The sequence below is a fragment of the Pseudophryne corroboree genome, chromosome 6 (assembly GCF_028390025.1).
Source record: "Pseudophryne corroboree isolate aPseCor3 chromosome 6, aPseCor3.hap2, whole genome shotgun sequence".
Taxonomy (NCBI): Eukaryota; Metazoa; Chordata; class Amphibia; order Anura; family Myobatrachidae; genus Pseudophryne; species Pseudophryne corroboree.
This window is the reverse complement of record NC_086449.1, coordinates 35961373-35985005: the sequence shown is the minus strand read 5'-3', so window position 1 is coordinate 35985005 and position 23633 is coordinate 35961373. Positions and strand designations below refer to the sequence as shown.

General features: G+C 46.4%; 1 protein-coding gene across 5 annotated transcripts in view; it reads left to right on the top strand.

The window, feature by feature from the left end:
- The window catches only part of LOC134935988 (uncharacterized), a 99673-nt gene that overhangs the window by 22926 nt on the left and 53114 nt on the right, over window positions 1-23633 (top strand). For 2 of the 5 annotated variants that reach the window (XM_063930854.1, XM_063930853.1), the window contains exon 1: window positions 19846-20359. The exons of 2 other annotated variants lie outside the window; for them this stretch is intronic. Coding sequence is in view for 1 of the 3 variants with exons in the window: in XM_063930855.1 (XP_063786925.1) it covers window positions 20326-20359 (34 nt within the window). In the remaining 2 variants the exon portion in view is untranslated. Of the gene's footprint in view, window positions 1-19844; window positions 20360-23633 lie in introns of those variants that run through there. One more of the 5 variants, XM_063930855.1, reaches the window with a different exon arrangement.

The following is a 23633-nucleotide window of genomic DNA, read 5'->3' as shown; positions in this document are numbered from 1 at the left end:
TACCGTAAGGGTACGCACGTTGCGTAACAATCGCTTAGCCGTAGTCGAGACGCCCAAGCGTCACGTTCGCTCACGGCCAAGAGATCACAGGCAGGCACGCTATTGGCTGCCGTCTAACGTAATGATTCGCTATAGCGTAGCGGACGCTCGGGACCACGAGGAGATCACCAGCGGCGCTGACGCTCACAATGTTAAACCTTTATATCTAAACCATAAACAGTGGGTTATGCAGTAAAACCTTAGTGTAGTGATAGAGTGTAAATGCAACACAGTATAACCTTATTAACTCAAAAGCTGTTCGAGCGTCACCGACGCTCTGAGAATACTTAACACTATAAGAAATACACAGATACCGTGCTTAGGGTCTAACGCCTTATACATATATTATGAATGATATACTTGCAAAAGAATTAACACAATACAAGTCATACACTACAATATAACATAGACTACCTAACCAGATAACTACACAGGAAATACAATACAATACAATTACGTTTTAAGGGTAAATAAGAGAGAAAGAGGAGAAGAGAGAGAGAGAGAGAAATGGCTCACAATAACAAGAAGATCAATATGATTGCGGAGAAGACTTACGCACAAGGGGAAACGATCGCATGCGCCTCGATATCCAGCTCCCGATTATCAGCAATGAGAACCGTTGAAGAGAGTGAACTGGATATGGTCGGCCTGCCTATTTATGCCCCACACACAATACAATTCAATGGTCCCTACAATCTCATTGTTCATTGGACACAGGAATTCGGCTTCGCATTATAACAAAAGGTCATAGGTTGATTCATACAGGTGGGCTGTGGCTACTTCCAACTGTTCAGGTGGGTGGGATACTGGGTTTCCCGCCGCATGGCTAAGTAAGAACAAATAATAGTAAATGGACATAAACTTCTTATGTCCATAACTATTCGCACGAGCGATTAATCCGCTCCAAACCAACACCGGAATATTGCTAATTAAATACTCTTCCGATGGGTACTAAACACCACTGTATGACCCCTGTTAGACCCTTCGTACAATACAAAGAGGGATCTCTCTATCCAGGAACATGCTATATTAACTAAACTTTCAGAATCTATCAAAGGGACCATGATCTACAAAATACATTATATAGTGAAAATATGTAACGATTGAGTCGCACGCTACGATCACATAAACTCTACCGTAAATACGCATACCGTGCGCCTGCGGGTGCCCGCGACTGTGAGTATGCGCACGCACGGGAGAGCGTACGCATGCGCAGCGCGGACGTGTATGAGGTGCAAATATGGCAGTGTGTATAGAGATATTTTTCTGACTTTGACACTCTCTTCTTTCCTCTTCACCCCTTTCTCTTCCTCCCTCACTCTCCTCTTACCTAACATAATTCCTCTTCTATCCTTAAGTAAATTCTTCCACCAGCAATGTCTTTCCTCAGCTCTCATGTTAAAGCAACCTGTTTTTTCTTCTGCCTGTCTCCCCCACACTGATACTTTCCCTTCATGTCCCAGTGAACCCTGTCAACCCAATTTACCCTTTTACTCCCTCCTACAGAGACCTCTCATACCCTCTGCCTCTCCTCACCTCCTCCTAGTCACACTCTGCCTGTCACCATCTCCATCCTCCAATGCCTCTCCCTCTCACCCACTTCTTTTCCCTCTCAGCCTCTCCCTGTCACCCTTTTCCTATCACCCACTGTCTTTCCCTTTCACCAACTCTCCATTTCCCTGTCATGATTTGCCTCATCCCCATCATCCTCTGCTTCATCTCCGTCACCCTGTACCTCATCCAGACACCCACTGTCATGTGACCTATTTCAAACTTGGGGTGGGGTGGAGGAGCGGGGCCCAAAGCATAGTTTTGAACCTGGGCCCACCACTCACAAGTTCCACCACTGGGGTGAGTTATGGACAAAGAAGCAGTTAAGCAAATGTCCATAAGTCAGCAGAACATTTTCAGATCATACATACAGTAAGCTGTGAGTAAATTAAATTAATAGGCTTTATTATAGGCTTTGTGGTATATTGGCATTAATGCTCTAGGTTCCAAGTCTGGTTCCCATGTCATCCAGATGAATAGATGTATCCTGAGCACGTGCCGGATTTGGCTTCTGTACCTGCCGAATAGGCAGTATAGAGTGTGCCCCAGCCGATACCTGGTAATGGAACTTAGTCCCAGTAGATGAGGAGCAGCAGACCGAGAGATATCCTGGCTGGAAATGTCAAACGTTCAGGCTGTGTATAAGAGGAGCTGAATGGAGCAATGAAACCCGGCACCCTCCTGAAGAAAGTCCCTGTGGCATAGAAACGCATTGCGCACAGCTTCCAGAGACTTGCCCATGTGCAGCAGACTAGTCTCTGGGAACAGGGCGTAGATGGCATGCTCCTGGAGACCCGCACAGGCGCAGGTGACTCTGATACATGGGGTCTGCACACTGCTCCCTCCTCTCAAACCTCCCCTGGTCACCTGCACATTCTTTCTGTAAGCCTGTAGAATCCATCGGTCCTTGCTGGTTGGCTCCTTCTTAATTTCTTGCCCTGTGATTGGCCAGATTCTCCCATGAATATATTTGATCATAAGAAAATTATTGGTTAATCTATACAGATTTCCCAATCGCTGTTTTTTACTAAAATATTTGCTTTTGATGAGAAACAATTTTCTCTGGGTTTGGAATTTCCTGAATGACCTGACCTCTGTTACATAATGCTGGGGTCTACTCATTATTAATGATGATATCACCACACAGTTTAAGTATCTGACTCATTGTGTTTGTGAAGGCAGAGTCACAGCTACCACAGCAACTCACTACTGCTCTGGTGTGGAGACAGCTGTCCAACGAGCCCGACCACTACTACCATCACTGCTAATTAGTAGCTGCCAAGATTCACCTAGCAGTATTACTGTGTGTACATTTACTGAGTTCATGCAGGAGCTTAGAGAGGGCTTCCAGATTTAATGTTCCAAACTTGATGAATTTAGGTCCTCGTACTGTGTATGATCCTGATTCTGCGACCAGGACAGCTTCCAATGGCTGCACATCTGATGTCTCCCTGCTTTCAGCAAAAGGCAAATTCCTGACTATACTATGCACAAAGACGGGAGGCGGTCAATTTACCTACAATCAAAAGCCCGACGGTCAAAATACCAACATTTAAAATCCCGACGAGGTCAAAATTCCAACATTTAAAATGTCGACAGGTCAAAAAGTCGACATGAGATTTTTTCATAATTTTTTTCATTAAAACCTACTTGTTTACACTTTACCATTCCAGTGGACCTGGAGGGGTAATATAATAGTGTGCCAATCACAGCGAGCCTTGCGAGGGGATACGGAACACTTATATGGTTTCCGTGTCGACCTATGTCGACACACACACAAAAAAAACCAATGAAAAACATGTGTCGACTTTTTGACCTGTCAACATTTTAAATGTCGGTATTATGACCATTATCAGTATTTTAAATATCGGTATTTTGACCTTGTCTGTATTTTCACCGTGGGGATTTTGATTGTAGGCATTTCATACTAAATCCCACAAAGACACAAGGCACAATGGGACTGTGCTGTGTGCTTATGATATCAGTGATATTTCCTGCAGTGCAGCAATTGTGATTTTTTTTTATACCAAAAACACGCGGAAACTACTGCACTTTATGTTCCATATTTCCAGCGGTGGCTCTTTACCTGTCTGGCTGGTGGGGCTGGGCTGACTGATCTCCCGGCTGGCTCCCTGCACTCTCTGTGATTGACATCTGACATCACTGGGAGGCTGGGCTTAAGGCCACCAGCAATGGAGAGGGGCTTAAGTCCGAGGGTGGGGCTTATGTCAATCACTGATAGAGGACAGCCTGACTTCTACGGACTGCATCAGCTGCAGCCCATAGAAGACACAAAGGGCTGCTGCCGCATTAGCAGGGAAGTGGTTTCACATGTAAAGCTTTCTATCCGCTATCACAGTCCGGACTAGCTGTCCCAGAGGGAGAAAATGCCTTCCAGGGACTACCTGTATTAACATGTAGTGCTTGTTATGGGAAGTCATTGTCACTGCTAAGCAATCCCTGCAAGTGGCAGATTTTACTGTGTGTGTGTAGGGGGAGGGGGGGGGGGGGGCAGCAGCCCTGCATCCCATTGGTAAAATCTGTCCCTGCATATTTCTAATTGATAGTGTATTAGGCCTGGTGCAATTAATCTATGTACAGTGCATCCGGAAAGTATTAAAGGTATTCACAGCGCTTAACTTTTTCCACATTTTGTTATGTTACAGCTTTATTCCAAAATGAAATAATTAAATTTTTTCCCCTCAAAATTCTACACACAATACCCCATAATGACAACGTGATAAGAGTTTTTCTTTAAGATATTTGCTAATTTTTTAAAAATAAAAAACTAAGAAATCACATATGTACATAAGTATTCAGTTTCACAGCCTTTGCCATGAAGCTCAAAATTGAGCTGCGGTGCATCCTGTTTTCACTGATCATCCTTGAGATGTTCCTACAGCTTAATTGGAGTCCACCTGTGGTAAATTCAGTTGATTGGACATGATTTAGTAAGGTACACACCTGTCTATATAAGGTCCCACACTTGATAGTGCATGTCTGAGCACAAACCAAGCATGAAATCAAAGGAATTTTCTGTAGACCTCTGAGACAGGATTGTCTTGAGGCACAAATCTGGGGAAGGGTACATAAAAATATCTGTTGCTTTGAAGGTCCAATTGAGCACAGTGGCCCCCATCATCCGAAAATGGAAGAAGTTCGGAACCACCAGGACTCTTCCTAGAGCTGGCCGGCTGTCTAAATGGAGCAATTGGGGGAGAAGGGCCCTAGTCAGGGAGGTGACCAAAAACCCGATGGTCACTCTGTCAGAGCTACAGCATTCCTCTGTGGAGAGAGAACCTTCCAGAAGGACAACCATCTCTGCAGCAATCCACCAATCAGGCCTTTATGTTAGAGTGGCCAGACGGAAGCCACTCCTTAGTAAAACGCACATAGCAGCCCACCTGGAGTTTGCCAAAATGCACCTGAAGGACTCTCAGACCACGAGAAACAAAATTCTCTGGTCTGATGAGACAAAGATTGAATTCTTTGGCGTGAATGCCAGGCGTCATGTTTGGAGGAATCCAGGCACCGCTCATCACCAGGCCAATACCATCCCTACAGTGAAACATGGTGGTGGCAGCATCATGCTGTGGGGATGTTTTTCAGCGACAGGCAGGGCTGCCATCAGAAATTGTGAGGCCCGGGACTGAAAAAATAGACAGGGCCTCTCCCTCCCCCAAAACTGTTTCTTTCGCACTGTTTCACCCCTATGTTATGTCATACATTGGGATGTTATATATAGGTGGAGTGTTGCGTTCCTACAGGAACATTTTACAGGGAGCTGATGCACAGATAAGGCTTGTTTTAAGAATCCTCCCTGCGCATCAGCTCACTGTTGTTTCACAGACTGGTGCAGCTCTACAGGTATTGGCGGTAGGATCAAGGGGTGGGCAACCCTTTTTGTAAGAGCCCGGGACACCAGTCCCCACAGTCCCCCCCTGATGGCTGCCCTGTCGACAGGAACTGGGAGACTAGTCAGGATAGAGGGAAAGATGAATGCAGCAATGTACAGAGACATCCTGGATGAAAACCTGCTCCAGAGCGCTCTTGACCTCAAACTGGGGTGCCGGTTCATCTTTCAGCAGGACAACGACCCTAATCACACAGCCAAGATATCAAAGGAGTGGCTTCAGGACAACTCTGTGAATGTCCTTGAGTGGGCCAGCCAGAACTCAGACTTGAATCCAATTGAACATCTCTGGAAAGATCTGAAAATGGCTGTGCACCAACGCTTCCCACCCAACCTGATGGAGCTTGAGAGGTGCTGCAAAGTAGAATGGGCGAAACTGCCCAAAGTTAGGTGTGCCAAGCTGGTGACATCATATTCAAAAAGACTTGAGGCTGTAATTGCTGCCAAAGGTGCATCAACAAAGCATTGAGCAAAGGCTGTGAATATGTATGTATTTATTTTTAATAAATTTGCAAAAATCTAAAAAAAAACACATTTTTTATCATATTGTCATTATGGGGTATTGTGTGTAGAATTTTGAGGGAAAAATGTATTTCATTTTGGAATAAGGCTGTAACATAACAAAACGTGAAAAAGTGAAGCGCTTTGAAAAATTTCCGGATGCGTTGTATTAATAGGGCAAGGGCTAATTTTTATAAGTGACTTACTGTATTTCTATGAAGCTGTTGTCTGAGCAGGGATCAAAGATCTCGGTCCATAGATTTACAGAAACATTGGCATTGTGATTGGTTGATTCATTTACGAGTTATATGGCAAAATATCCACCTGCCATTGACAATGCATCACCATTGTGCTCTGGAAAATGTGACAGTCAGCTCTGACTGTGCACCTGCTGGGTGACCTGGAACATTTAACCTGCTGCGTGGTCTGGAAACTGTGACAGTTATCTGTTGGCTGACCTGAAACATGTGACCTGCTGGATGGTCTGGGAACTGTAACAAGCTTTGTAGCCACCCACTAAGCAGGGATTTTTTAACTCCTAAGGGGGTGAAAAGGGGAAAAAAATTCCGCCCAACAAAGCTTTGCACGGTTAACACCGGCCACATCAGCTACAGTAATTTGTAAGTAATATAGAAAATGTCCAAATAACATTCACAAAATCCTTGGGTCGCTTGGAATTATGGGCCTGATTCTGAAATGGAAGTAAAGAAAAAAAAGTAACAGTGCTCTTTGGTGTCACCATGCTGCACTGGAGGTGGGGCAGATGTAACAGGTGCAGAGCAGAGCTGGATTAAGGGGGGGTCACAGGGGGTCAGTACCCCGGGCCCTCTAATCTCAGGGGGCCCCCCAGCTGGAGCTGTTCTACCTCTGACACAGCCGGCCTCTGCTGCCTGCACACTGCAGTCACGCTGAGTGGCTGCACGAAGGGTTGCACTGCTACAGTACAGCAGCAGCAGACCACGCCTCCTCCCAGCGTCTCTGAGGAGAGACAGACCAAGCGGACTAAAGGAAGCCAGCCAGAGAATGGACAGACCTCTGACTGAAGCTGATAAAAAGTGGCACGGGTCAAGGTACAGTAGTCTGGACTTTGGAGAGGTGAGCACCAACCCCACACAGTGACACACCAGTAGCATGTATTTCTGTGTGCAGCAGTGTGCTGTGGAGGAGGGGAGAGCATATCATGATGGCTGTGTCCTCTTCTGTGTGAATGTATGTCATGGTAGCACCCCCAACATATGATTGAGAATTGTAACCACAATACATGTATTACTGGGGTATTCATTAGACTCAAAATAATAATTGATTTTCGACTTGTGCAGAAGATAGTCCCCCCATTCCCTTTTCCTTTATTGGTTCTCTACTACGTCAGTCCTGGCTCACCGGATATTGTGGCTGAGATCCTGGTCTGTGGACCTGGACTCTAGAAAAACCCTGGAGGTACTCCCTTTCAAGGGAGATATTCTGTTTGGGGAGGACTTAAATAAGATAGTGGCTGACTTGGCTACTGCCAAAACTGCCTGTCTGCCTAATACAGCTCCTTCTGTGTCAAAGGCCAAAGGAGTGTCCTTTCACCCCTTTCGTCCTTCAGGTAAAGCAAAAGGTCAGGCGTACCATAAGCAGACCCGCCCTTCCAAACCTGGTAAGCCGAAGTCCAAAAGAGCCTGAGCTGCCCGTCAGCCAGCTGCAAAGACTGATAAGCCTTCCGCATGACGGGGCGGGCCTCCCCTGGGGGATCCCAGGGTGGGGGGCCGGCTTCTAGGGTATACCCAGGAATGGTTGAAGACCACTTCAGATGCCTGGGTACGGGAAGTCATCACTCGAGGTTACGCCATAGCCTTCAAAAACCGACCCCCTCATCGATTTTGCCAAACAGATGTCCCGTCGGACCAGACAAAGGCAATCACTCTTCATTCGGTGGTACAGACCCTCCTGGATACAGGAGTCGTAGTACAGGTGCCTCTTGCTCAGAGAAGCCGGGGGTACTATTTTCCGCTGTTTCTAGTCCCGAAACCAAATGGGTCCTCCCGGCCCATTCTCAATCTGAAGGCATTGAACAGGTTTGTGAAGGTATCCAAGTTCCGTATGGAAACCCTTCACTCGATAGTTCTGGCCTTGGAACCTGGGGACTACATGGTCTCCCTGGACATACAGGATGCTTACTGCATATTCCTATAGCAGTGTCACATCAACAATACCTGAGGTTCGCTATTGGCAACCTACATTACCAGTTTCGGGCGTTACCTTTTGGTTTAACAACGGCTCCGCGAGTCTTCACCAAAGTTATGGCGGTAATGACGGTGGTACTCCGCCGTCAAGTGGTCAGGATACTGCCGTATCTAGACGACTTGTTAATCCTGGCTAATTCCCCAGATCTTCTCCTGCGTCATTTGGATATGACGGTCCAGTTTCTACAAGCCCACGGGTGGCTCATCAACTGGAAGAAATCCTCCCTGGTCCCTGCTCAGAGCATGGTGCACCTGGGAGCGCTGTTGGACACTCACAACCAGAGGTTGTTCTTGTCTCAGGAGAAAGTCCTGAAGCTTCAGGACAGGATTCGTTGCTTCCTTTCTCGTCCGCAGGTGTCGATACATTCGGCAATGCAGGTGCTGGGCCTCATGGTCTCGGCATCCGACATGGTGGATTATGCTCAATTCCATTCTCGCCCCTTCCAGAGGCTGATCTTAGCCAAGTGGAATGGCCTGCCTCACCGGATCAGTTCTCATATGATCTCTTTGACTCTGGAGGTCCGTCTGTCGCTGCTCTGGTGGCTCCAGGACCAACAATTGTGCAGGGGCTGTCCCTTCTGGATATCCAACTGGGTCCTGTTGACGGCAGATGCCAGTCTAAGAGGTTGGGGCGTGGTGCTGGAGCAGCACTCCTTGCAGGGTCGGTGGACCAAGGAGGAATCTCTCCTCTCGATCAACATTCTGGAATTGCGGGCGGTTTTCAATGCGTTGAACCTAGCCCAGCATTTGATTCAGAACCGTCCTGTTCAAGTACAGTCGGACAATGCCACTACAGTGGCTTACATAAATCATCAAGGCGGCACTCGAAGCCGTCTGGCAATGAAGGAAGTTTCACGGATTCTACGTTGGGCAGAACGCCATCTACTGGCAATATCAGCAATATTCATTCCGGGAGTCCTGAATTGGGAAGCGTACTTTCTCAGTTGACAGGACGTGCATGCCGGCGAGTGGGGCCTCCATCCAGAAGTGTTTCAACTCCTCGTGGAAAGGTGGGGTCTTCCAGATGTGGATCTGATGGCGTCTCAACACAATCACAAGGTTCCGGTCTTCGGAGCAAGGACAAGGGATCCTCAAGCAGCATTCGTGGATGCGCTGGCGGTGCCGTGGAGGTTTCGGCTGCCGTACGTGTTCCCTCTGGTGTCACTCCTGCCCAGGGTAATTCGGAAGTTCAAGCAAGAAAAAGGAAATCTGCTTCTCATAGCTCCGGCGTGGCCAAGACGGCACTGGTTCTCAGACCTGCAAGGCCTATCGTCAGAGCGTCCACTTCTGTGTCTACCAGGATCTAGCCCGGCTATCTTTGACGGCGTGGCTCTTGAAGCTTCCGTCTTGAGGGCTAAGGGTTTTTCTGAAGAGGTCATTAAAACTATGTTGCAGGCCCGGAAACCGGCTTCTGCTCGGATTTACCATAGGGTCTGGCATTCATACTTTGTTTGGTGCACATTTAACAATTATGACGCTTCCAAGTTTAGTACAGCCAAACTGTTGGCTTTTCTGCAGCAGGGCCTAGATTTAGGCCTGCGTTTGGCCTCCCTCAAGGTTCATATTTCTGCCTTGTTGGTGTGGTTTCAGAGAAAAATTGCAACTTTACCTGATGTTCATACTTTCACTCAGGGTGTGTTGCGTATCCAACCTCCCTATGTCCCACCTGTGGTTCCTTGGGACTTGTCGGTGGTTTTGGAGGCATTGCAGGATCCTCCATTCGAACCTCTTGGTTCAGCTGACCTTAAGTGGCTTTCCCTTAAGGTGGTGTTCTTGCTGGCTATTGCTTCTGCTAGAAGGGTGTCGGATCTGGGAGCCTTGTCTTGTAGTTCCCCATATCTGATTTTTCACCGTGACCGGGCAGTTCTTAGGACTCGTCCCGGATATTTACCTAAGGTGGTTTCTTCATTCCACCTTAATCAGGAGATTGTGGTTCCAGCCCTTGTCTCTCCTGATTTGTCTCCCAAAGAGCGATCTTTGGATGTGGTACGGGCTCTCCGTATCTTTGTGAAGAGAATTGCTTCTATTCAAAAATCTGATTCTCTCTTTGTTTTGTTTGGATTTCACAAATGGGGCTGGCCTGCTCACAAGCAAACTCTGGCCAGATGGATTAGGATGGTGATTGCACATGCTTATGTGAAGGCTGGTCTCTCTGCTCCTGTTCACATTACAGCCCATTCTACTAGGTCTGTTGGACCTTCTTGGGCGGCCCAACGTGGTGCGACCCTTGAACAATTGTGCAAGGCGGCTACGTGGTCCTCCGCAAACACGTTCATAAGGTCTATGCCTTTGATACTGCCGCTTCCCAGGATGCTTCCTTTGGACGCCGGGTTCTTGTGCCCACTACTACAGTGCATCCCCTCCCATAAGGAACTGCTTTAGGACATCCCCATTGTCCAGACTTGTGGAGCCCAGTGTACCCCGCAGCAGAAAACGAGATTTATGGTAAGAACTTACCTTTGTTAAATCTCTTTCTGCGAGGTACATTGGGCTCCACAAGGCGCCCACCCTGATGCACTTAGCTTCTTTGGGTTCATTTGGCATTAGCCGCTGACACTTCTCTTGTCGTGAGAGTGTGGTGTATGTGGCTACTAACCGTTGTCGTCTCTTTTCCTGCTACTGCATTGGGCTGGTTAACTAAAACTGAGCTCCTGTGCAGGGAGGCGGAGTTATAGAGGAGGCGGCGCTGTGCATTCTGGGAACAGTCAAAGCTTTGAGTCTGTTGGGGCCTCGGATCAAGATCCTACTCTACACCCCATTGTCCAGACTTGTGGAGCACAGTGTACCTCGCAGAAAGAGATTTAACAATGGTAAGTTCTTACCATAAATCTCGTTTTTTAATTGTGTTTGCTAAAACGTTATTGTATGTGCACTGCCTGGCCAGACACAGCATCCTTCCCCGGCATCTTCCCTGTCAAGGGCGCATGTGCAGAAACACAGGCGCGGGGACCACTGGGAAAGAAGCACACTGCACATGCTCCACAGTAGTACGAACGGCGAAGAGAGAGATGTGACTGCATCGCCTCCCCAGCCACATAACGAATCCTTTTACTGGCCAGAGGAGCGTTCATACATTTCAGTGAAGGATGAGTACAAAACAGTACGCTAATGTGGAGAAGTGACAGCCTGCACATAACAATCTTTTCTGAAGGGATAAAACATCTGCCCCATTAAGTGGTATCTGTCAGTAAGAGGTATTGTATCCGTGTCAGTAAGGCAGTTTGTGTGTGCAGCTATGGGGGCAGTGTGTGTGTGTGTGTGTGTGCGTGTGTGCGTGTGTGTGTGTGTGTGTGGCTATAGGGGCAGTATGTGTGTATTGCTATGGGGGCAGTATGTCTGTGTGTGAGACTGCATGCAGTTGAAGGAGGGGGGACCTAAACTGATGGTCTAAATCTGGCTCTGGGTGTGGATACAGGGAATTGCTGTTGCGGAAGGAGGAGACACACACACACACACACACACACACACACACACACCAAACATATAACCAGGGGGGTGGTCCTGACAAGAGGGCCCCCCTACCTTAAGTACCCCAGGCACCCCTAAGGCTTAATCCGGCCCTGGTGCAGAGAGATTTAAAACTTTATGTACAAAGTAGTGATGTGCACCGAAATTTTTTCGGGTTTTGCGTTTTGGTTTTGGATTCGGTTCCGCGGCGTGTTTTGGATTCGGACGCGTTTGGCAAAACCTCCCTGAAAATGTTTTGTCGGATTAGGGTGTGTTTTGGATTTGGGTGTTTTTTTTTTACAAAAAACCCTCAAAAACAGCTTAAATCAAAGAATTTGGGGGTAATTTTGATCCTATAGTATTATTAACACCAATAACCATAATTTCCACTCATTTCCAGTCTATTCTGAACACCTCACACCTCACAATATTATTTTTAGTCCTAAAATTTGCACCGAGGTCGCTGGATGACTAAGCTAAGCAACCCAAGTGGCCGACACAAACACATGGCCCATCTAGGAGTGGCACTGCAGTGTCAGACAGGATGGCAGATTAAAAAAATTGTCCCCAAACAGCACATGATGCAAAGAAAAAAAGAGGCGCAATGAGGTAGCTGTGTGACTAAGCTAAGCGACCCAAGTGGCCGACACAAAAACCTGGCCCATCTAGGAGTGGCACTGCAGTGTCAGACAGGATGGCACTTCAAAAAATAGTCCCAAAACAGCACATGATGCAAAGAAAAATGAAAGAAAAAAGAGGTGCAAGATGGAATTGTCCTTGGGCCCTACCACCCACCCTTATGTTGTATAAACAGGACATGCACACTTTAACAAACCCATCATTTCAGCCACAGGGTCTGCCACACGACTGTGACTGAAATGACTGGTTGGTTTGGGCCCCCACCAAAAAGAAGCAATCAATCTCTCCTTGCACAAACTGGCTCTACAGAGGCAAGATGTTGTCCTCCTCCTCATCCTCCGATTCCTCAGCCCTTTCACTGTGTACATCCCCCTCCTCACAGATTATTAATTCGTCCCCACTGGAATCCACCATCTCAGGTCCCTGTGTACTTTCTGGAGGCAATTGCTGCTGGTGAATGTCTCCACGGAGGAATTGATTATAATTCATTTTGATGAACATCATCTTCTCCACATTTTCTGGAAGTAACCTCGTATGCCGATTACTGACAAGGTGAGCGGCTACACTAAAAACTTAGGTAAAATAAAGCCAGTTTCTGCAAGGGCCTCCAAATTGCCTCTTTTTCCTGCCAGTATACGTACGGACTGTCTGACATGCCTACCTGGATGCTGTCACTCATATAATCCTCCACCATTCTTTCAATGGTGACAGAATCATATGCAGTGACAGTAGACGATATGTCAGTAATCGTTGGCAGGTCCTTCAGTCTGGACCAGATGTCCGCACTTGATCCAGACTGCCCTGCATCACCGCCAGCGGGTGGGCTCGGAATACTTAGCCTTTTCCTCGCAGCCCCAGTTGCGGGAGAATGTGAAGGAGGAGCTGTTGACGGGCAGAGCCGGCCTTAGGCATAGGCAAACTAGGCAAATGCCTATGGTATTTGGTATGCTTAGGGGCACCAGCAGCTTCTGCTGATTAAAATGATATGTGGCATGCCTATATTCTGTGTGTATTCCTGGAAATCACTGTAATGTAGTATTTCGTATGCAGATACATCCGCAGTCGCACACAGAATAAAGGCATGCTGCATATCATTTGAATCAGTAGAAGCTGCTTGTGCATCCTAGCCACATAGTAATGCAAATAAGATGCATATTCATTAACAAAAGGCGTCCAACGTTAGCAGAGCTGCCAGCTGACTCATGCCAGGCATCTCTTGCAGAACTAGCGGCGGTGCTAGGGGGCACCAGCCAAAATCTTGCCTAGGGCATCATATTGGTTAGGGCCGGCTCTGTTGACGGGTCACGTTCCGCTTGACTTGACAATTTTCTCACCAGCAGGTCTTTGAACCTCTGCAGACTTGTGTCTGCCGGAAAGAGAGATACAACGTAGGTTTTAAATCTAGGATCGAGCACGGTGGCCAAAATGTAGTGCTCTGATTTCAACAGATTGACCACCCGTGAATCCCGGTTAAGCGAATTAAGGGCTCCATCCACAAGTCCCACATGCCTAGCGGAATCGCTCTGTTTTAGCTCTTCCTTCAATGTCACCAGCTTCTTCTGCAAAAGCCTGAAGAGGGGAATGACCTGACTCAGGCTGGCAGTGTCTGAACTGACTTCACGTGTGGCAAGTTCAAAGGGTTGCAGAACCTTGCACAACGTTGAAATCATTCTCCACTGCGCTTGATTCAGGTGCATTCCCCCTCCTTTGCCTATATCGTAGGTAGCTGTATAGGCTTTAATGGCATTTTGCTGCTCCTCCATCCTCTGAAGCATATAGAGGGTTGAATTCCACCTCGTTACCACCTCTTGCTTCAGATGATGGCAGGGCAGGTTCAGGAGTGTTTGCTGGTGCTCTAGTCTTTGGCACGCGGTGGCTGAATGCTGAAAGTGGCCCGCAATTCTTCGGGCCACCGACAGCATCTCTTGCACGCCCCTGTCATTTTTTAAATAATTCTGCACCACCAAATTCAATGTATGTGCAAAACATGGTACTTGCTGGAATTTGCCCACATGTAATGCACGCACAATATTGGTGGCGTTGTCCGATGTCACAAATCCCCAGGAGAGTCCAATTGGGGTTAGCCATTCTGCGATCATGTTTCTCAGTTTCCGTAAGAGGCTGTCAGCTGTGTGCCTTTTATGGAAAGCGGTGATACAAAGCGTAGCCTGCCTAGGAACGAGTTGGCGTTTGCTATATGCTGCTACTGGTGCCGCCGCTGCTGTTGTTGCTGCGGGAGGCAATACATCTACCCAGTGGGCTGTCACAGTCATATAGTCCTTAGTCTGCCCTGCTCCACTTGTCCACATGTCCGTGGTTAAGTGGACATTGGGTACAACTGCATTTTTTAGGACACTGGTGACTCTTATTCTGAGGTCTGTGTACATTCTCGGTATCGCCTGCCTAGAGAAATGGATACTAGATGGTATTTGGTACCGGGGACACAGTACCTCAAGCAAGTCACTAGTTTCCTGTGAATTAACGGTGGATACCGGAAACACGTTTGACACCACCCAGGCTGCCAAGGCCTGAGTTATCTGCTTTGCAGCAGGATGACTGCTGTGATATTTCATCTTCCTCGCAAAGGACTGTTGGACAGTCAATTGCTTACTGGAAGTAGTACAAGTGGTCTTCCGACTTCCCCTCTGGGATGACGATCGACTCCCAGCAGCAACAACAGCAGCAGCGCCAGCAGAAGTAGGCGTTACACTCAAGGTTGCATCGGAGGAATCCCAGACAGGAGAGGACTCATCAGATTTGCCAGTGACATGGCCTGCAGGACTATTGGCTTTCCTGTGTAAGGAGGAAATTGACACTGAGGGAGTTGGTGGTGTGGTTTGCAGGAGCTTGGTTACAAGAGGAAGGGATATAGTTGTCAGTGGACTGCTTCCGCTGTCACCTAAAGTTTTTGAACTTGTCAATGACTTCTGATGAATGCGCTCCAGGTGACGTATAAGGGAGGATGTTCCGAGGTGGTTAACGTCCTTACCCCTACTTATTACAGCTTGACAAAGGCGATACACGACTTGACACCTGTTGTCCGCATTTGTGTTAAAATAATTAAATAATTCCACACCAAAGAGGTGATTTTTTTTGTAATTTGACCAGGCATGTCAATGGCCATATTCGTCCCACGGACAACAGGTGTCTCCCCGGGTGCCTGACTTAAATAAACCACCTCACCATCAGAATCCTCCTTGTCAATTTCCTCCTCAGCGCCAGCAACACCCATATCCTCATCCTGGTGTACTTCAACAGTTACATCTTCAATTTGACTATCAGGAACTGGACTGCGGGTGCTCCTTCCAGTACTTGCAGGGGGCGTGCAAATGGTGGAAGGCGCCACCTCTTCCCGTCCAGTGTTGGGAAGGTCAGGCATCGCAACCGACACAATTGGACTCTCCTTGGGGATTTGTGATTTAGAAGAACGCACAGTCCTTTGCTGTGCTTTTGCCATCTTGTCTTTTCATTTTTCTAGCGAGAGGATGAGTACTTCCATCCTCATGTGAAGCTGAACCTCTAGCCATGAACATAGGACAGGGCCTCAGCTGTTCCTTGCCACTCCGTGTCGTAAATGGCATATTGGCAAGTTTACACTTCTCATCAGACGCTTTTAATTTTGATTTTTTTTGGGTCATTTTACTGAACTTTTGCTTTTTGGATTTTACATGCTCTCTACTATGACATTGGGCATCAGCCTTGGCAGACGACGTTGATGGCATTTCATCGTCTCGGCCATGACTAGTGGCAGCAGCTTCAGCACGAGATGGAAGTGGATCTTGATCTTTCCCTATTTTACCATCCACATTTTTGTTCTCCATTTTTTAATGTCTGGAATTATATGCCAGTAATATATCAATAGCAATGGCCTACTACTATATATACTGTGCGCAAAAACTTAAATGCACCACAGGTATGGATAGATAGTATACTTGACGACACAGAGGTAGGTAGAGCAGTGGCCTACTGTACCGTACGTCTATATATTATATACTGGTGGTCAGCAAAATTATGCACTGTCCTACTACTGTTTATATACACTGCGCACAACTTTAATGTACCACAGGTATGTATGGATAGTATACTTGACGACACAGAGGTTGGTAGAGCAGTGGCCTACTGTACCGTACTGCTATATATTATATACTGGTTGTCAGCAAAATTATGCACTGTCCTACTACTATATATATTCTGTGCACAACTTAAATGCACCACAGGTATGAATGGATAGTATACTTGACGACACAGAGGTAGGTAGAGCAGTGGCCTACTGTACCATACTGTTATATATTATATACTGGTGGTCAGCAAAATTATGCACTGTCCTACTACTATATATATACTGTGCACAACTTAAATGCACCACAGGTATGGATGGATAGTATACTTGACGACACAGAGGTAGGTAGAGCAGTGGCCTACTGTACCGTACTGCTATATATTATATACTGGTGGTCAGCAAAATTATGCACTATCCTACTACTATATATATACTGCGCACAACTTAAATGCACCACAGGTATGGATGGATAGTATACTTGATGACACAGAGGTAGGTAGAGCAGTGGCCTACTGTACCGTACTGCTATATATTATATACTGGTGGTCAGCAAAATTATGCACTGTCCTCCTACTATATATATACTGTGCAAAACTTAAATGCACCACAGGTATGGATGGATAGTCTACTTGACGACACAGAGGTAGGTAGAGCAGTGGCCTACTGTACCGTACTGCTATATATTATATACTGGTGGTCAGCAAAATTATGCACTGTACTACTACTATATATACTACAATGCAGCACAGATATGGAGCGTTTTTCAGGCAGAGAACGTATAATACTGGTGGTCACTGGTCACTGGTCAGCAAAACTCTGCACTGTACTCCTCCTATATAATACTGCTGGTCCCCAGTCCCCACAATAAAGCAGTGTGAGCACAGATATATGCAGCACACTGAGCACAGATATGGAGCGTTTTTCAGGCAGAGAACGTAGATATTTGCAGCACATTGAGCACAGATATTTGCAGCACACTGAGCACAGATATTTGCAGCACACTGAGCACAGATATTTGCAGCACACTGAACATAGAAACTGAGAGGACGCCAGCCACGTCCTCTCACGATCATCTCCAATGCACGAGTGAAAAATGGCGGCGACGCGCGGCTCTTTATATAGAATACGAATCTTGCGAGAATCCGACCGCGGGATGATGACGTTCGGGCGCGCTTGGGTTAACCGAGCAAGGCGGGAGGATCCGGTCTGCTCGGAACCGTGCAAAAAAGGGTGAAGTTTGGGCGGGTTCGAATCCCGAGGAACCGAACCCGCTCATCACTAGTACAAACCAGAGGCTTTTGTAAGCCATCACTTCCCAGTGGTTTGGAGGTGAAAATTTAAAACAGCGCTCAGGGGTGTAGCCAAAACTTTGCGGGCCCCATAGCCACAGTTTGAAGGGGCCCCTACCCAAATGCTTCTAGAGAGACACTTCTCCACAGCAGTTGCTAATTTTATGCCCTAGTTCATTTTCTGGACCATAGTAGTGCTCTATACATTATGCCACACAGTACCAAATCACCTTATGACATACAGTGTCCCCAGCTCATATTATGTCACAATACAGTGCCTTCACTTTATATTGTGCCACATTTCAGGGCCCCAGTTCAAAGTATGCAACATTATAATTCCCCTCCAGTTAATTTTCTATCACATTACAATGAACAGGTCAAGTTGCGTAACTAGAAAGATTGCAGGATCCAAGGCAAATATTTGTATGTGCCCCATGTACCACCGAATTATGAAATCTGTATATAACATATGTAACTTTGACAGATAAAAAGGGCCCCTCTCAACCCCATAGCAGCTGCACTGTCTGCACCTATAGTAGCTATGCCCTTGACAGTGCTCACAGTTAGGGTGTAATTCCAAGTTGATCGCAGCAGGATTTTTGTTAGCAAATGGGCAAAACCATGGCCCTCATTCCGAGTTGATCGCTCGCAAGGCGAATTTAGCAGAGTTGCTCACGCTAAGCTGCCGCCTACTGGGAGTGTATCTTAGCTTCTTAAAATTGCGAACGATGTATTCGCAATATTGCGATTACAAACTACTTAGCAGTTTCAGAGTAGCTTCAGACTTACTCGGCATCTGCGATCAGTTCAGTGCTTGTCGTTCCTGGTTTGACGTCATAAACACACCCAGCGTTCGCCCAGACACTCCCCCGTTTCTCCGGCCACTCCTGCGTTTTTTCCGGAAACGGTAGCGTTTTTATCCACACGCCCCTAAAACGCTGTGTTTCCGCCCAGTAACACCCATTTCCTGTCAATCACACTACGATCGCCGGAGCGAAGAAAAAGCCGTGAGTAAAAATCCTTTCTTCATAGCAAAATTACTTGGCGCAGTCGCAGTGCGAACATTGCGCATGCGTACTAAGCGAATTTTCACTGCGATGCGATGAAAAATAACGAGCGAACGACTCGGAATGAGGGCCCATGTGCACTGCAGGGGGGGGCAGATGTAACATGTGCAGAAAGAGTTAGATTTGGGAGGGTTAGTTTGTTTCTGTGCAGGGTAAATACTGGCTGCTTTATTTTTACACTGCAAATTAGATTGCAGATTGAACACACTCCACCCAAATCTAACTCGCTCTGCACATGTTAAATCTGCCTCCCCTGCAGTGCACATGGTTTTGCCCATTTGCTAACAAAAATCCTGCTGCGATCAACTTGGAATTACCCCCTTAGTATGAACATGGTGGACTTAGGTGGTCATTCCGAGTTGTTCGCTAGTTGTTTTCGATCTCAGCGCAGCGATTAGGTAAAAAAGCGTCACTTCTGCGTATGCGGCGCAATGCACATGCGTGACGTACTTTCACAACAGCCGATGCAGTTTCACACAAGTTCTAGCGACGCTTTTCAGTTGCACTGCTGGCCGCAGTGATTGACAGGAAGTGGGCATTTCTGGGAGGTAACTGACTGTTTTCGGGGAGTGTGTGGAAAAACGCAGGCGTACCAGATACAAACACAAGCGTACCTGGGGAAACGCAGACGTGGCTGGCCGAACGCAGGGCATGTTTGTGACGTCAAAATAGGAACTAAACAGTCTGAAGTGATCGCTAGCTAGGAGTAGTTCTGGAGCTGCTCAGAAACTGCGCAATCTTTTTTTGTAGCAGCGCTGCGATCCTTTCGGTCGCTATTCTGCTAAGCTAAGATACACTCCCAGAGGGCGGCGGCTTAGCGTGTGCAATGCTGCAAAAAGCAGCTATCGAGCGATCAACTCGGAATGAGGACCTTAGTTTCAAAGTTTCACCTCCAACCTGTCGGGAAGCGATGGTTAATAAAAGTCACTGCTTTGTAAATAAAGCCCTTAGATTAGGAAGGGGCGTGTCCAAATTCAGATCTAAATTACATGTAGCCCGTATCAAATACAGACAAAGGGGTGTATATATAATTGTAATGTTTATTGTAAATTGCTGTGATAATATGGGGATGTACCCTAAATGCAAAGTATATATATATATATATATGATTGTGCCTGATATTAATCCATAGTCTGCAGGGATATTGCACGTGTGGACAGTTGAGAGAAGTTTCTAGAGACTGTCCCTCGTGACTGGAGAGCTGGAGCATGCGGGCAAGGATAGTGACAGTTGAGAAGGGGAGAAAAAAACAGCTGGGCTGACGCTGAGGAGGTGTGATGCAGACAGGAGCCCCGGAGCGATACGCGATGGAGAACGGGAAAATACCAGACCATATTCAGTGAGAACTGTATCTCGGCTGGCTGCAGGGAGGAAAAAAGAGAGCAGACTTACCCATATATGGCTGTCTAGATCCCGGATCGCTGCAACAAGTTGGAGGGAGAGCAGCCGTGCACACGCCATACAGTCGAAGTAGAGAGGAGGTAGGAGGGCCGGAGCAATAGGGGGAGGCACTATCAGATCTGACCCGTCTGGAAGGGATAGGATCAGCACAACTATTGCCGCCCAGCAGGAGGAGTTGGGGGAGGATCAGCCGATGTCATCGTCATCCCCTCCTACAGTATATAAAAGTGAGTGATATTCCTAGTGCTACGAAGTCAGCCCTGAACTCAGTGTATATCTATTTATTAAAGTAGATAGCATCTACACTTCAAGAGATATACAGACTGTAGGTAATCAGTATACAAGTATACATGAACTGCACCAGTGAGACCGACTAGTGGATATTAGTAAATAAAGCACTCAGAGACTGTTGGATTGCATATAGCACTGACATTTATTATAACGCACACAGATGCAATATAAACTGACCCTGCTGGTGCATCAACCCTAGATTGTCAGTATCATTAACCTTTCTACTGCATATACCTCATTGACCTTAAACTACACCTCCATACAAGCAAGCCGTAAAGTTGTGTTTAGAGGCTAATCAGCAGTATATCCAGATAAGGAGAGACATTAATAGTGATTTGATACAGATAGTTAGGATCATCCTTCTCTGGAGCACAGGTAATAATATTGAGTCAGTGTATCACACTAGTAGTCACCTAAAATAAGGAAGAACTACAGTAATACTGGGCTGACTACTTCCTATCAACACCCCGTGGTAGTGGGAAGGAGATAGAGGTTCACAACGGATGATATAGGTTGATACACCCCTGATGAATTGCCTTCAGAACATTACAGGTTGATGGCATATACTGATTGAAGACGATCCACAGTACATACGGATGAGTTCAACGGTGGTTTATTGGATTAATACTGCGCACTTGATCTAGATGAAATATTGATCTGGATCCAATTCACACGCGGTTACTTAAAAAGCTTACATTTGGGCCCCAACTGTGCACCAACGCAGTACTCAGGTCGACCAGTTTTGGGGATAATTTTAATGGACTGCCAGAAAGACAATCTGGTAGGGGGAGTACATAGGTTGATGGTATTATTTGATGCATCACCTTCATTTTTTACAGGTTTAATATTTTTTTTGTAATGCATGCAAATAGTAGTTGCATTATACAGTAACTGTTGATACTTACAAGACGAATTGTGATGATAATACTTGTTGTTACATATTCATTGAGGGATTAGTAAAACAAAACAAAACATGATATACATAAGTTAGTTGAGTGTTAATATCATTACATGTATTACTACTTACCAATACTATACCAGTGGACGGGAGTACTGTTGATCTTGTCACAGGAAGATCTGAAACCACAAAAGAAGAACAAGCAGTGAAGGTATGATAGTTATTACAATCGGAGTAAGTGTTACCAATAGCTAGTGTTCACAGGCTTTCCTAAGCATGCCTAAATTAAACTCAAGCTTGGGTGGAGGCACTTATATATTGAAACGCTGAATAATATCATAATCCAAATTACCAACTTGAATAGGGTTACATTTATGGAGGCACTGCTGAGATCCTAAATACCAAGGATAAATAAGGTACTTACCTACCACAATAAAGGAAAAGCTATGGAAGAGGTGACCAGTGCTGATATCTATAGGTGGTGTAGGGAAAAGGAGGTAGAACCCTTATGTAGTTTTGGGTTAGTGGGAAAACTATCTATGATCAATGATGAAACAGCCATTCGGGCTGTAGGAAAGTTATATGGCATTAGCCATCCATGTATGGTAGATCGGTGGAAAGGGAAGACTGGAGACACCTTCGCGCTGTTGATGAGCAATAGACTACCCTTAGATCCAACCTTAATACCAAGTATGTTGGTGGTGGAAGGTGTCCCTGGGGGAAAGATTCAATTGCTATGGCCAGTTAGTATGGAAGAAGAAGTCACTTCTGAGGAAGATAGGGGTAATGGAGCTTCAGCTATGAGGGAGTGCTCCCACCCGACTATAGCCACTTCGGCACCCATCGAAATTACCGTGGAATCCAGTGGAACCGGGGTTGAAACGATGGTAGATAAGATGGTCAGCCAACTAGAGAGATGGCACTATGAGGGTGGCTATCGTAGATTAAGGATATTTTCAGGGATTTCACCGGTTCCAGCCGGAGAAGAGACCTATGATACCTGGCGAGAAGCGGCTATTCAACACTCGGAAGAGTGGCAATGCCCGGAACACATCAAGAAGCAGCGCATAGTAGAAAGTCTTTGGGGACCTGCTATGCGGGTGATCCAGGCCACTCGACGCAGTAAATCAACGGCTACCCTTCAAGATTACATTGAAGCCTTAGATTTCTCCTACGGTACCCTGGAAGATGTAGGCGATTTGTTAGCTAGACTACATCGAACATATCAGGAGCCTGGGGAAACACTGACGCAGTATATTTACAGAGTTGATAGGTTGATATACCAAATTGTTGAAAAAGGAGGTATAGCTAAGGATACCGTGGATGAGAGCCGAATGAAACAAGTACTGAAAGGAGCTTTGACCAACAACCCCGTGGCCCAACGGCTTAGGTGTACACGTACGTCTGGGACCCCCCCTACATTGACTGAATTAGTAAAAGAAGTTAAGCTAGAGGAGGTGCAGATAGAGACCAGAGAGAAAACTATTAAGCGGATTAAAGCTATAATACCTACTCCGACACCTACAGTTATAGATGACAGATTGTTCAAATTGTTAGAGGAACAAAATAAAAAATTAGATCAATTGATCGCTCTTCAAAGCCAAGCTAGATCTAGGTCCTCCTGGCCATCAGAGTCGGGTAGAGGAAGGAATCGTGGAAGTGGCAGTAGAGGTCACATAATATGTTATAGCTGTGGACAGCCAGGACACCGATCATTTGAATGTCCAGTGACGGCCATGGATAGGAGAGGAATATCCCAGACCTTTGGTCAGGCACGAAATAATCAGTTGGAAAACTCCAACGGGAGTACTGTGAACCCCTCACAGGCTCCCCAATAATACATGTGCATGCAATGGGGAGTGCCCAATGGTCCGATACTATCCCTGATCAGCTAATGGGGCAGGCACCACTGGTAAAAGCACTGATAAATGGTCATGATTGTATGGTGCTGATGGATAGTGGATCCCAGGTGTCAATTGTATTCGACTCGTGGTATCGGGAGAATTTATTGGATGTACCTATACAACCCCTTAGTGGGCTCACTGTTTGGGGCCTAAGCGAGCAGAAATATCCTTATCTGGGCTATATAGTAACACATATCACCTTAGAACCAGGACTCATTACCCCAAATGAGTCTGTATTGCTTGTCGCTTTGGTATGCCCTGATTCACCAGGGGATAATGGTCAACTTTCAGCTATTGTGGGAACCAACACCCATATGTTCAGAAATCTCGGGAAGTGGTGTGAGAAACAAGAACGAGGGAACCATGTAGATTACAGTAATTCCATAGATCAGGATAGAACAAGGTGTC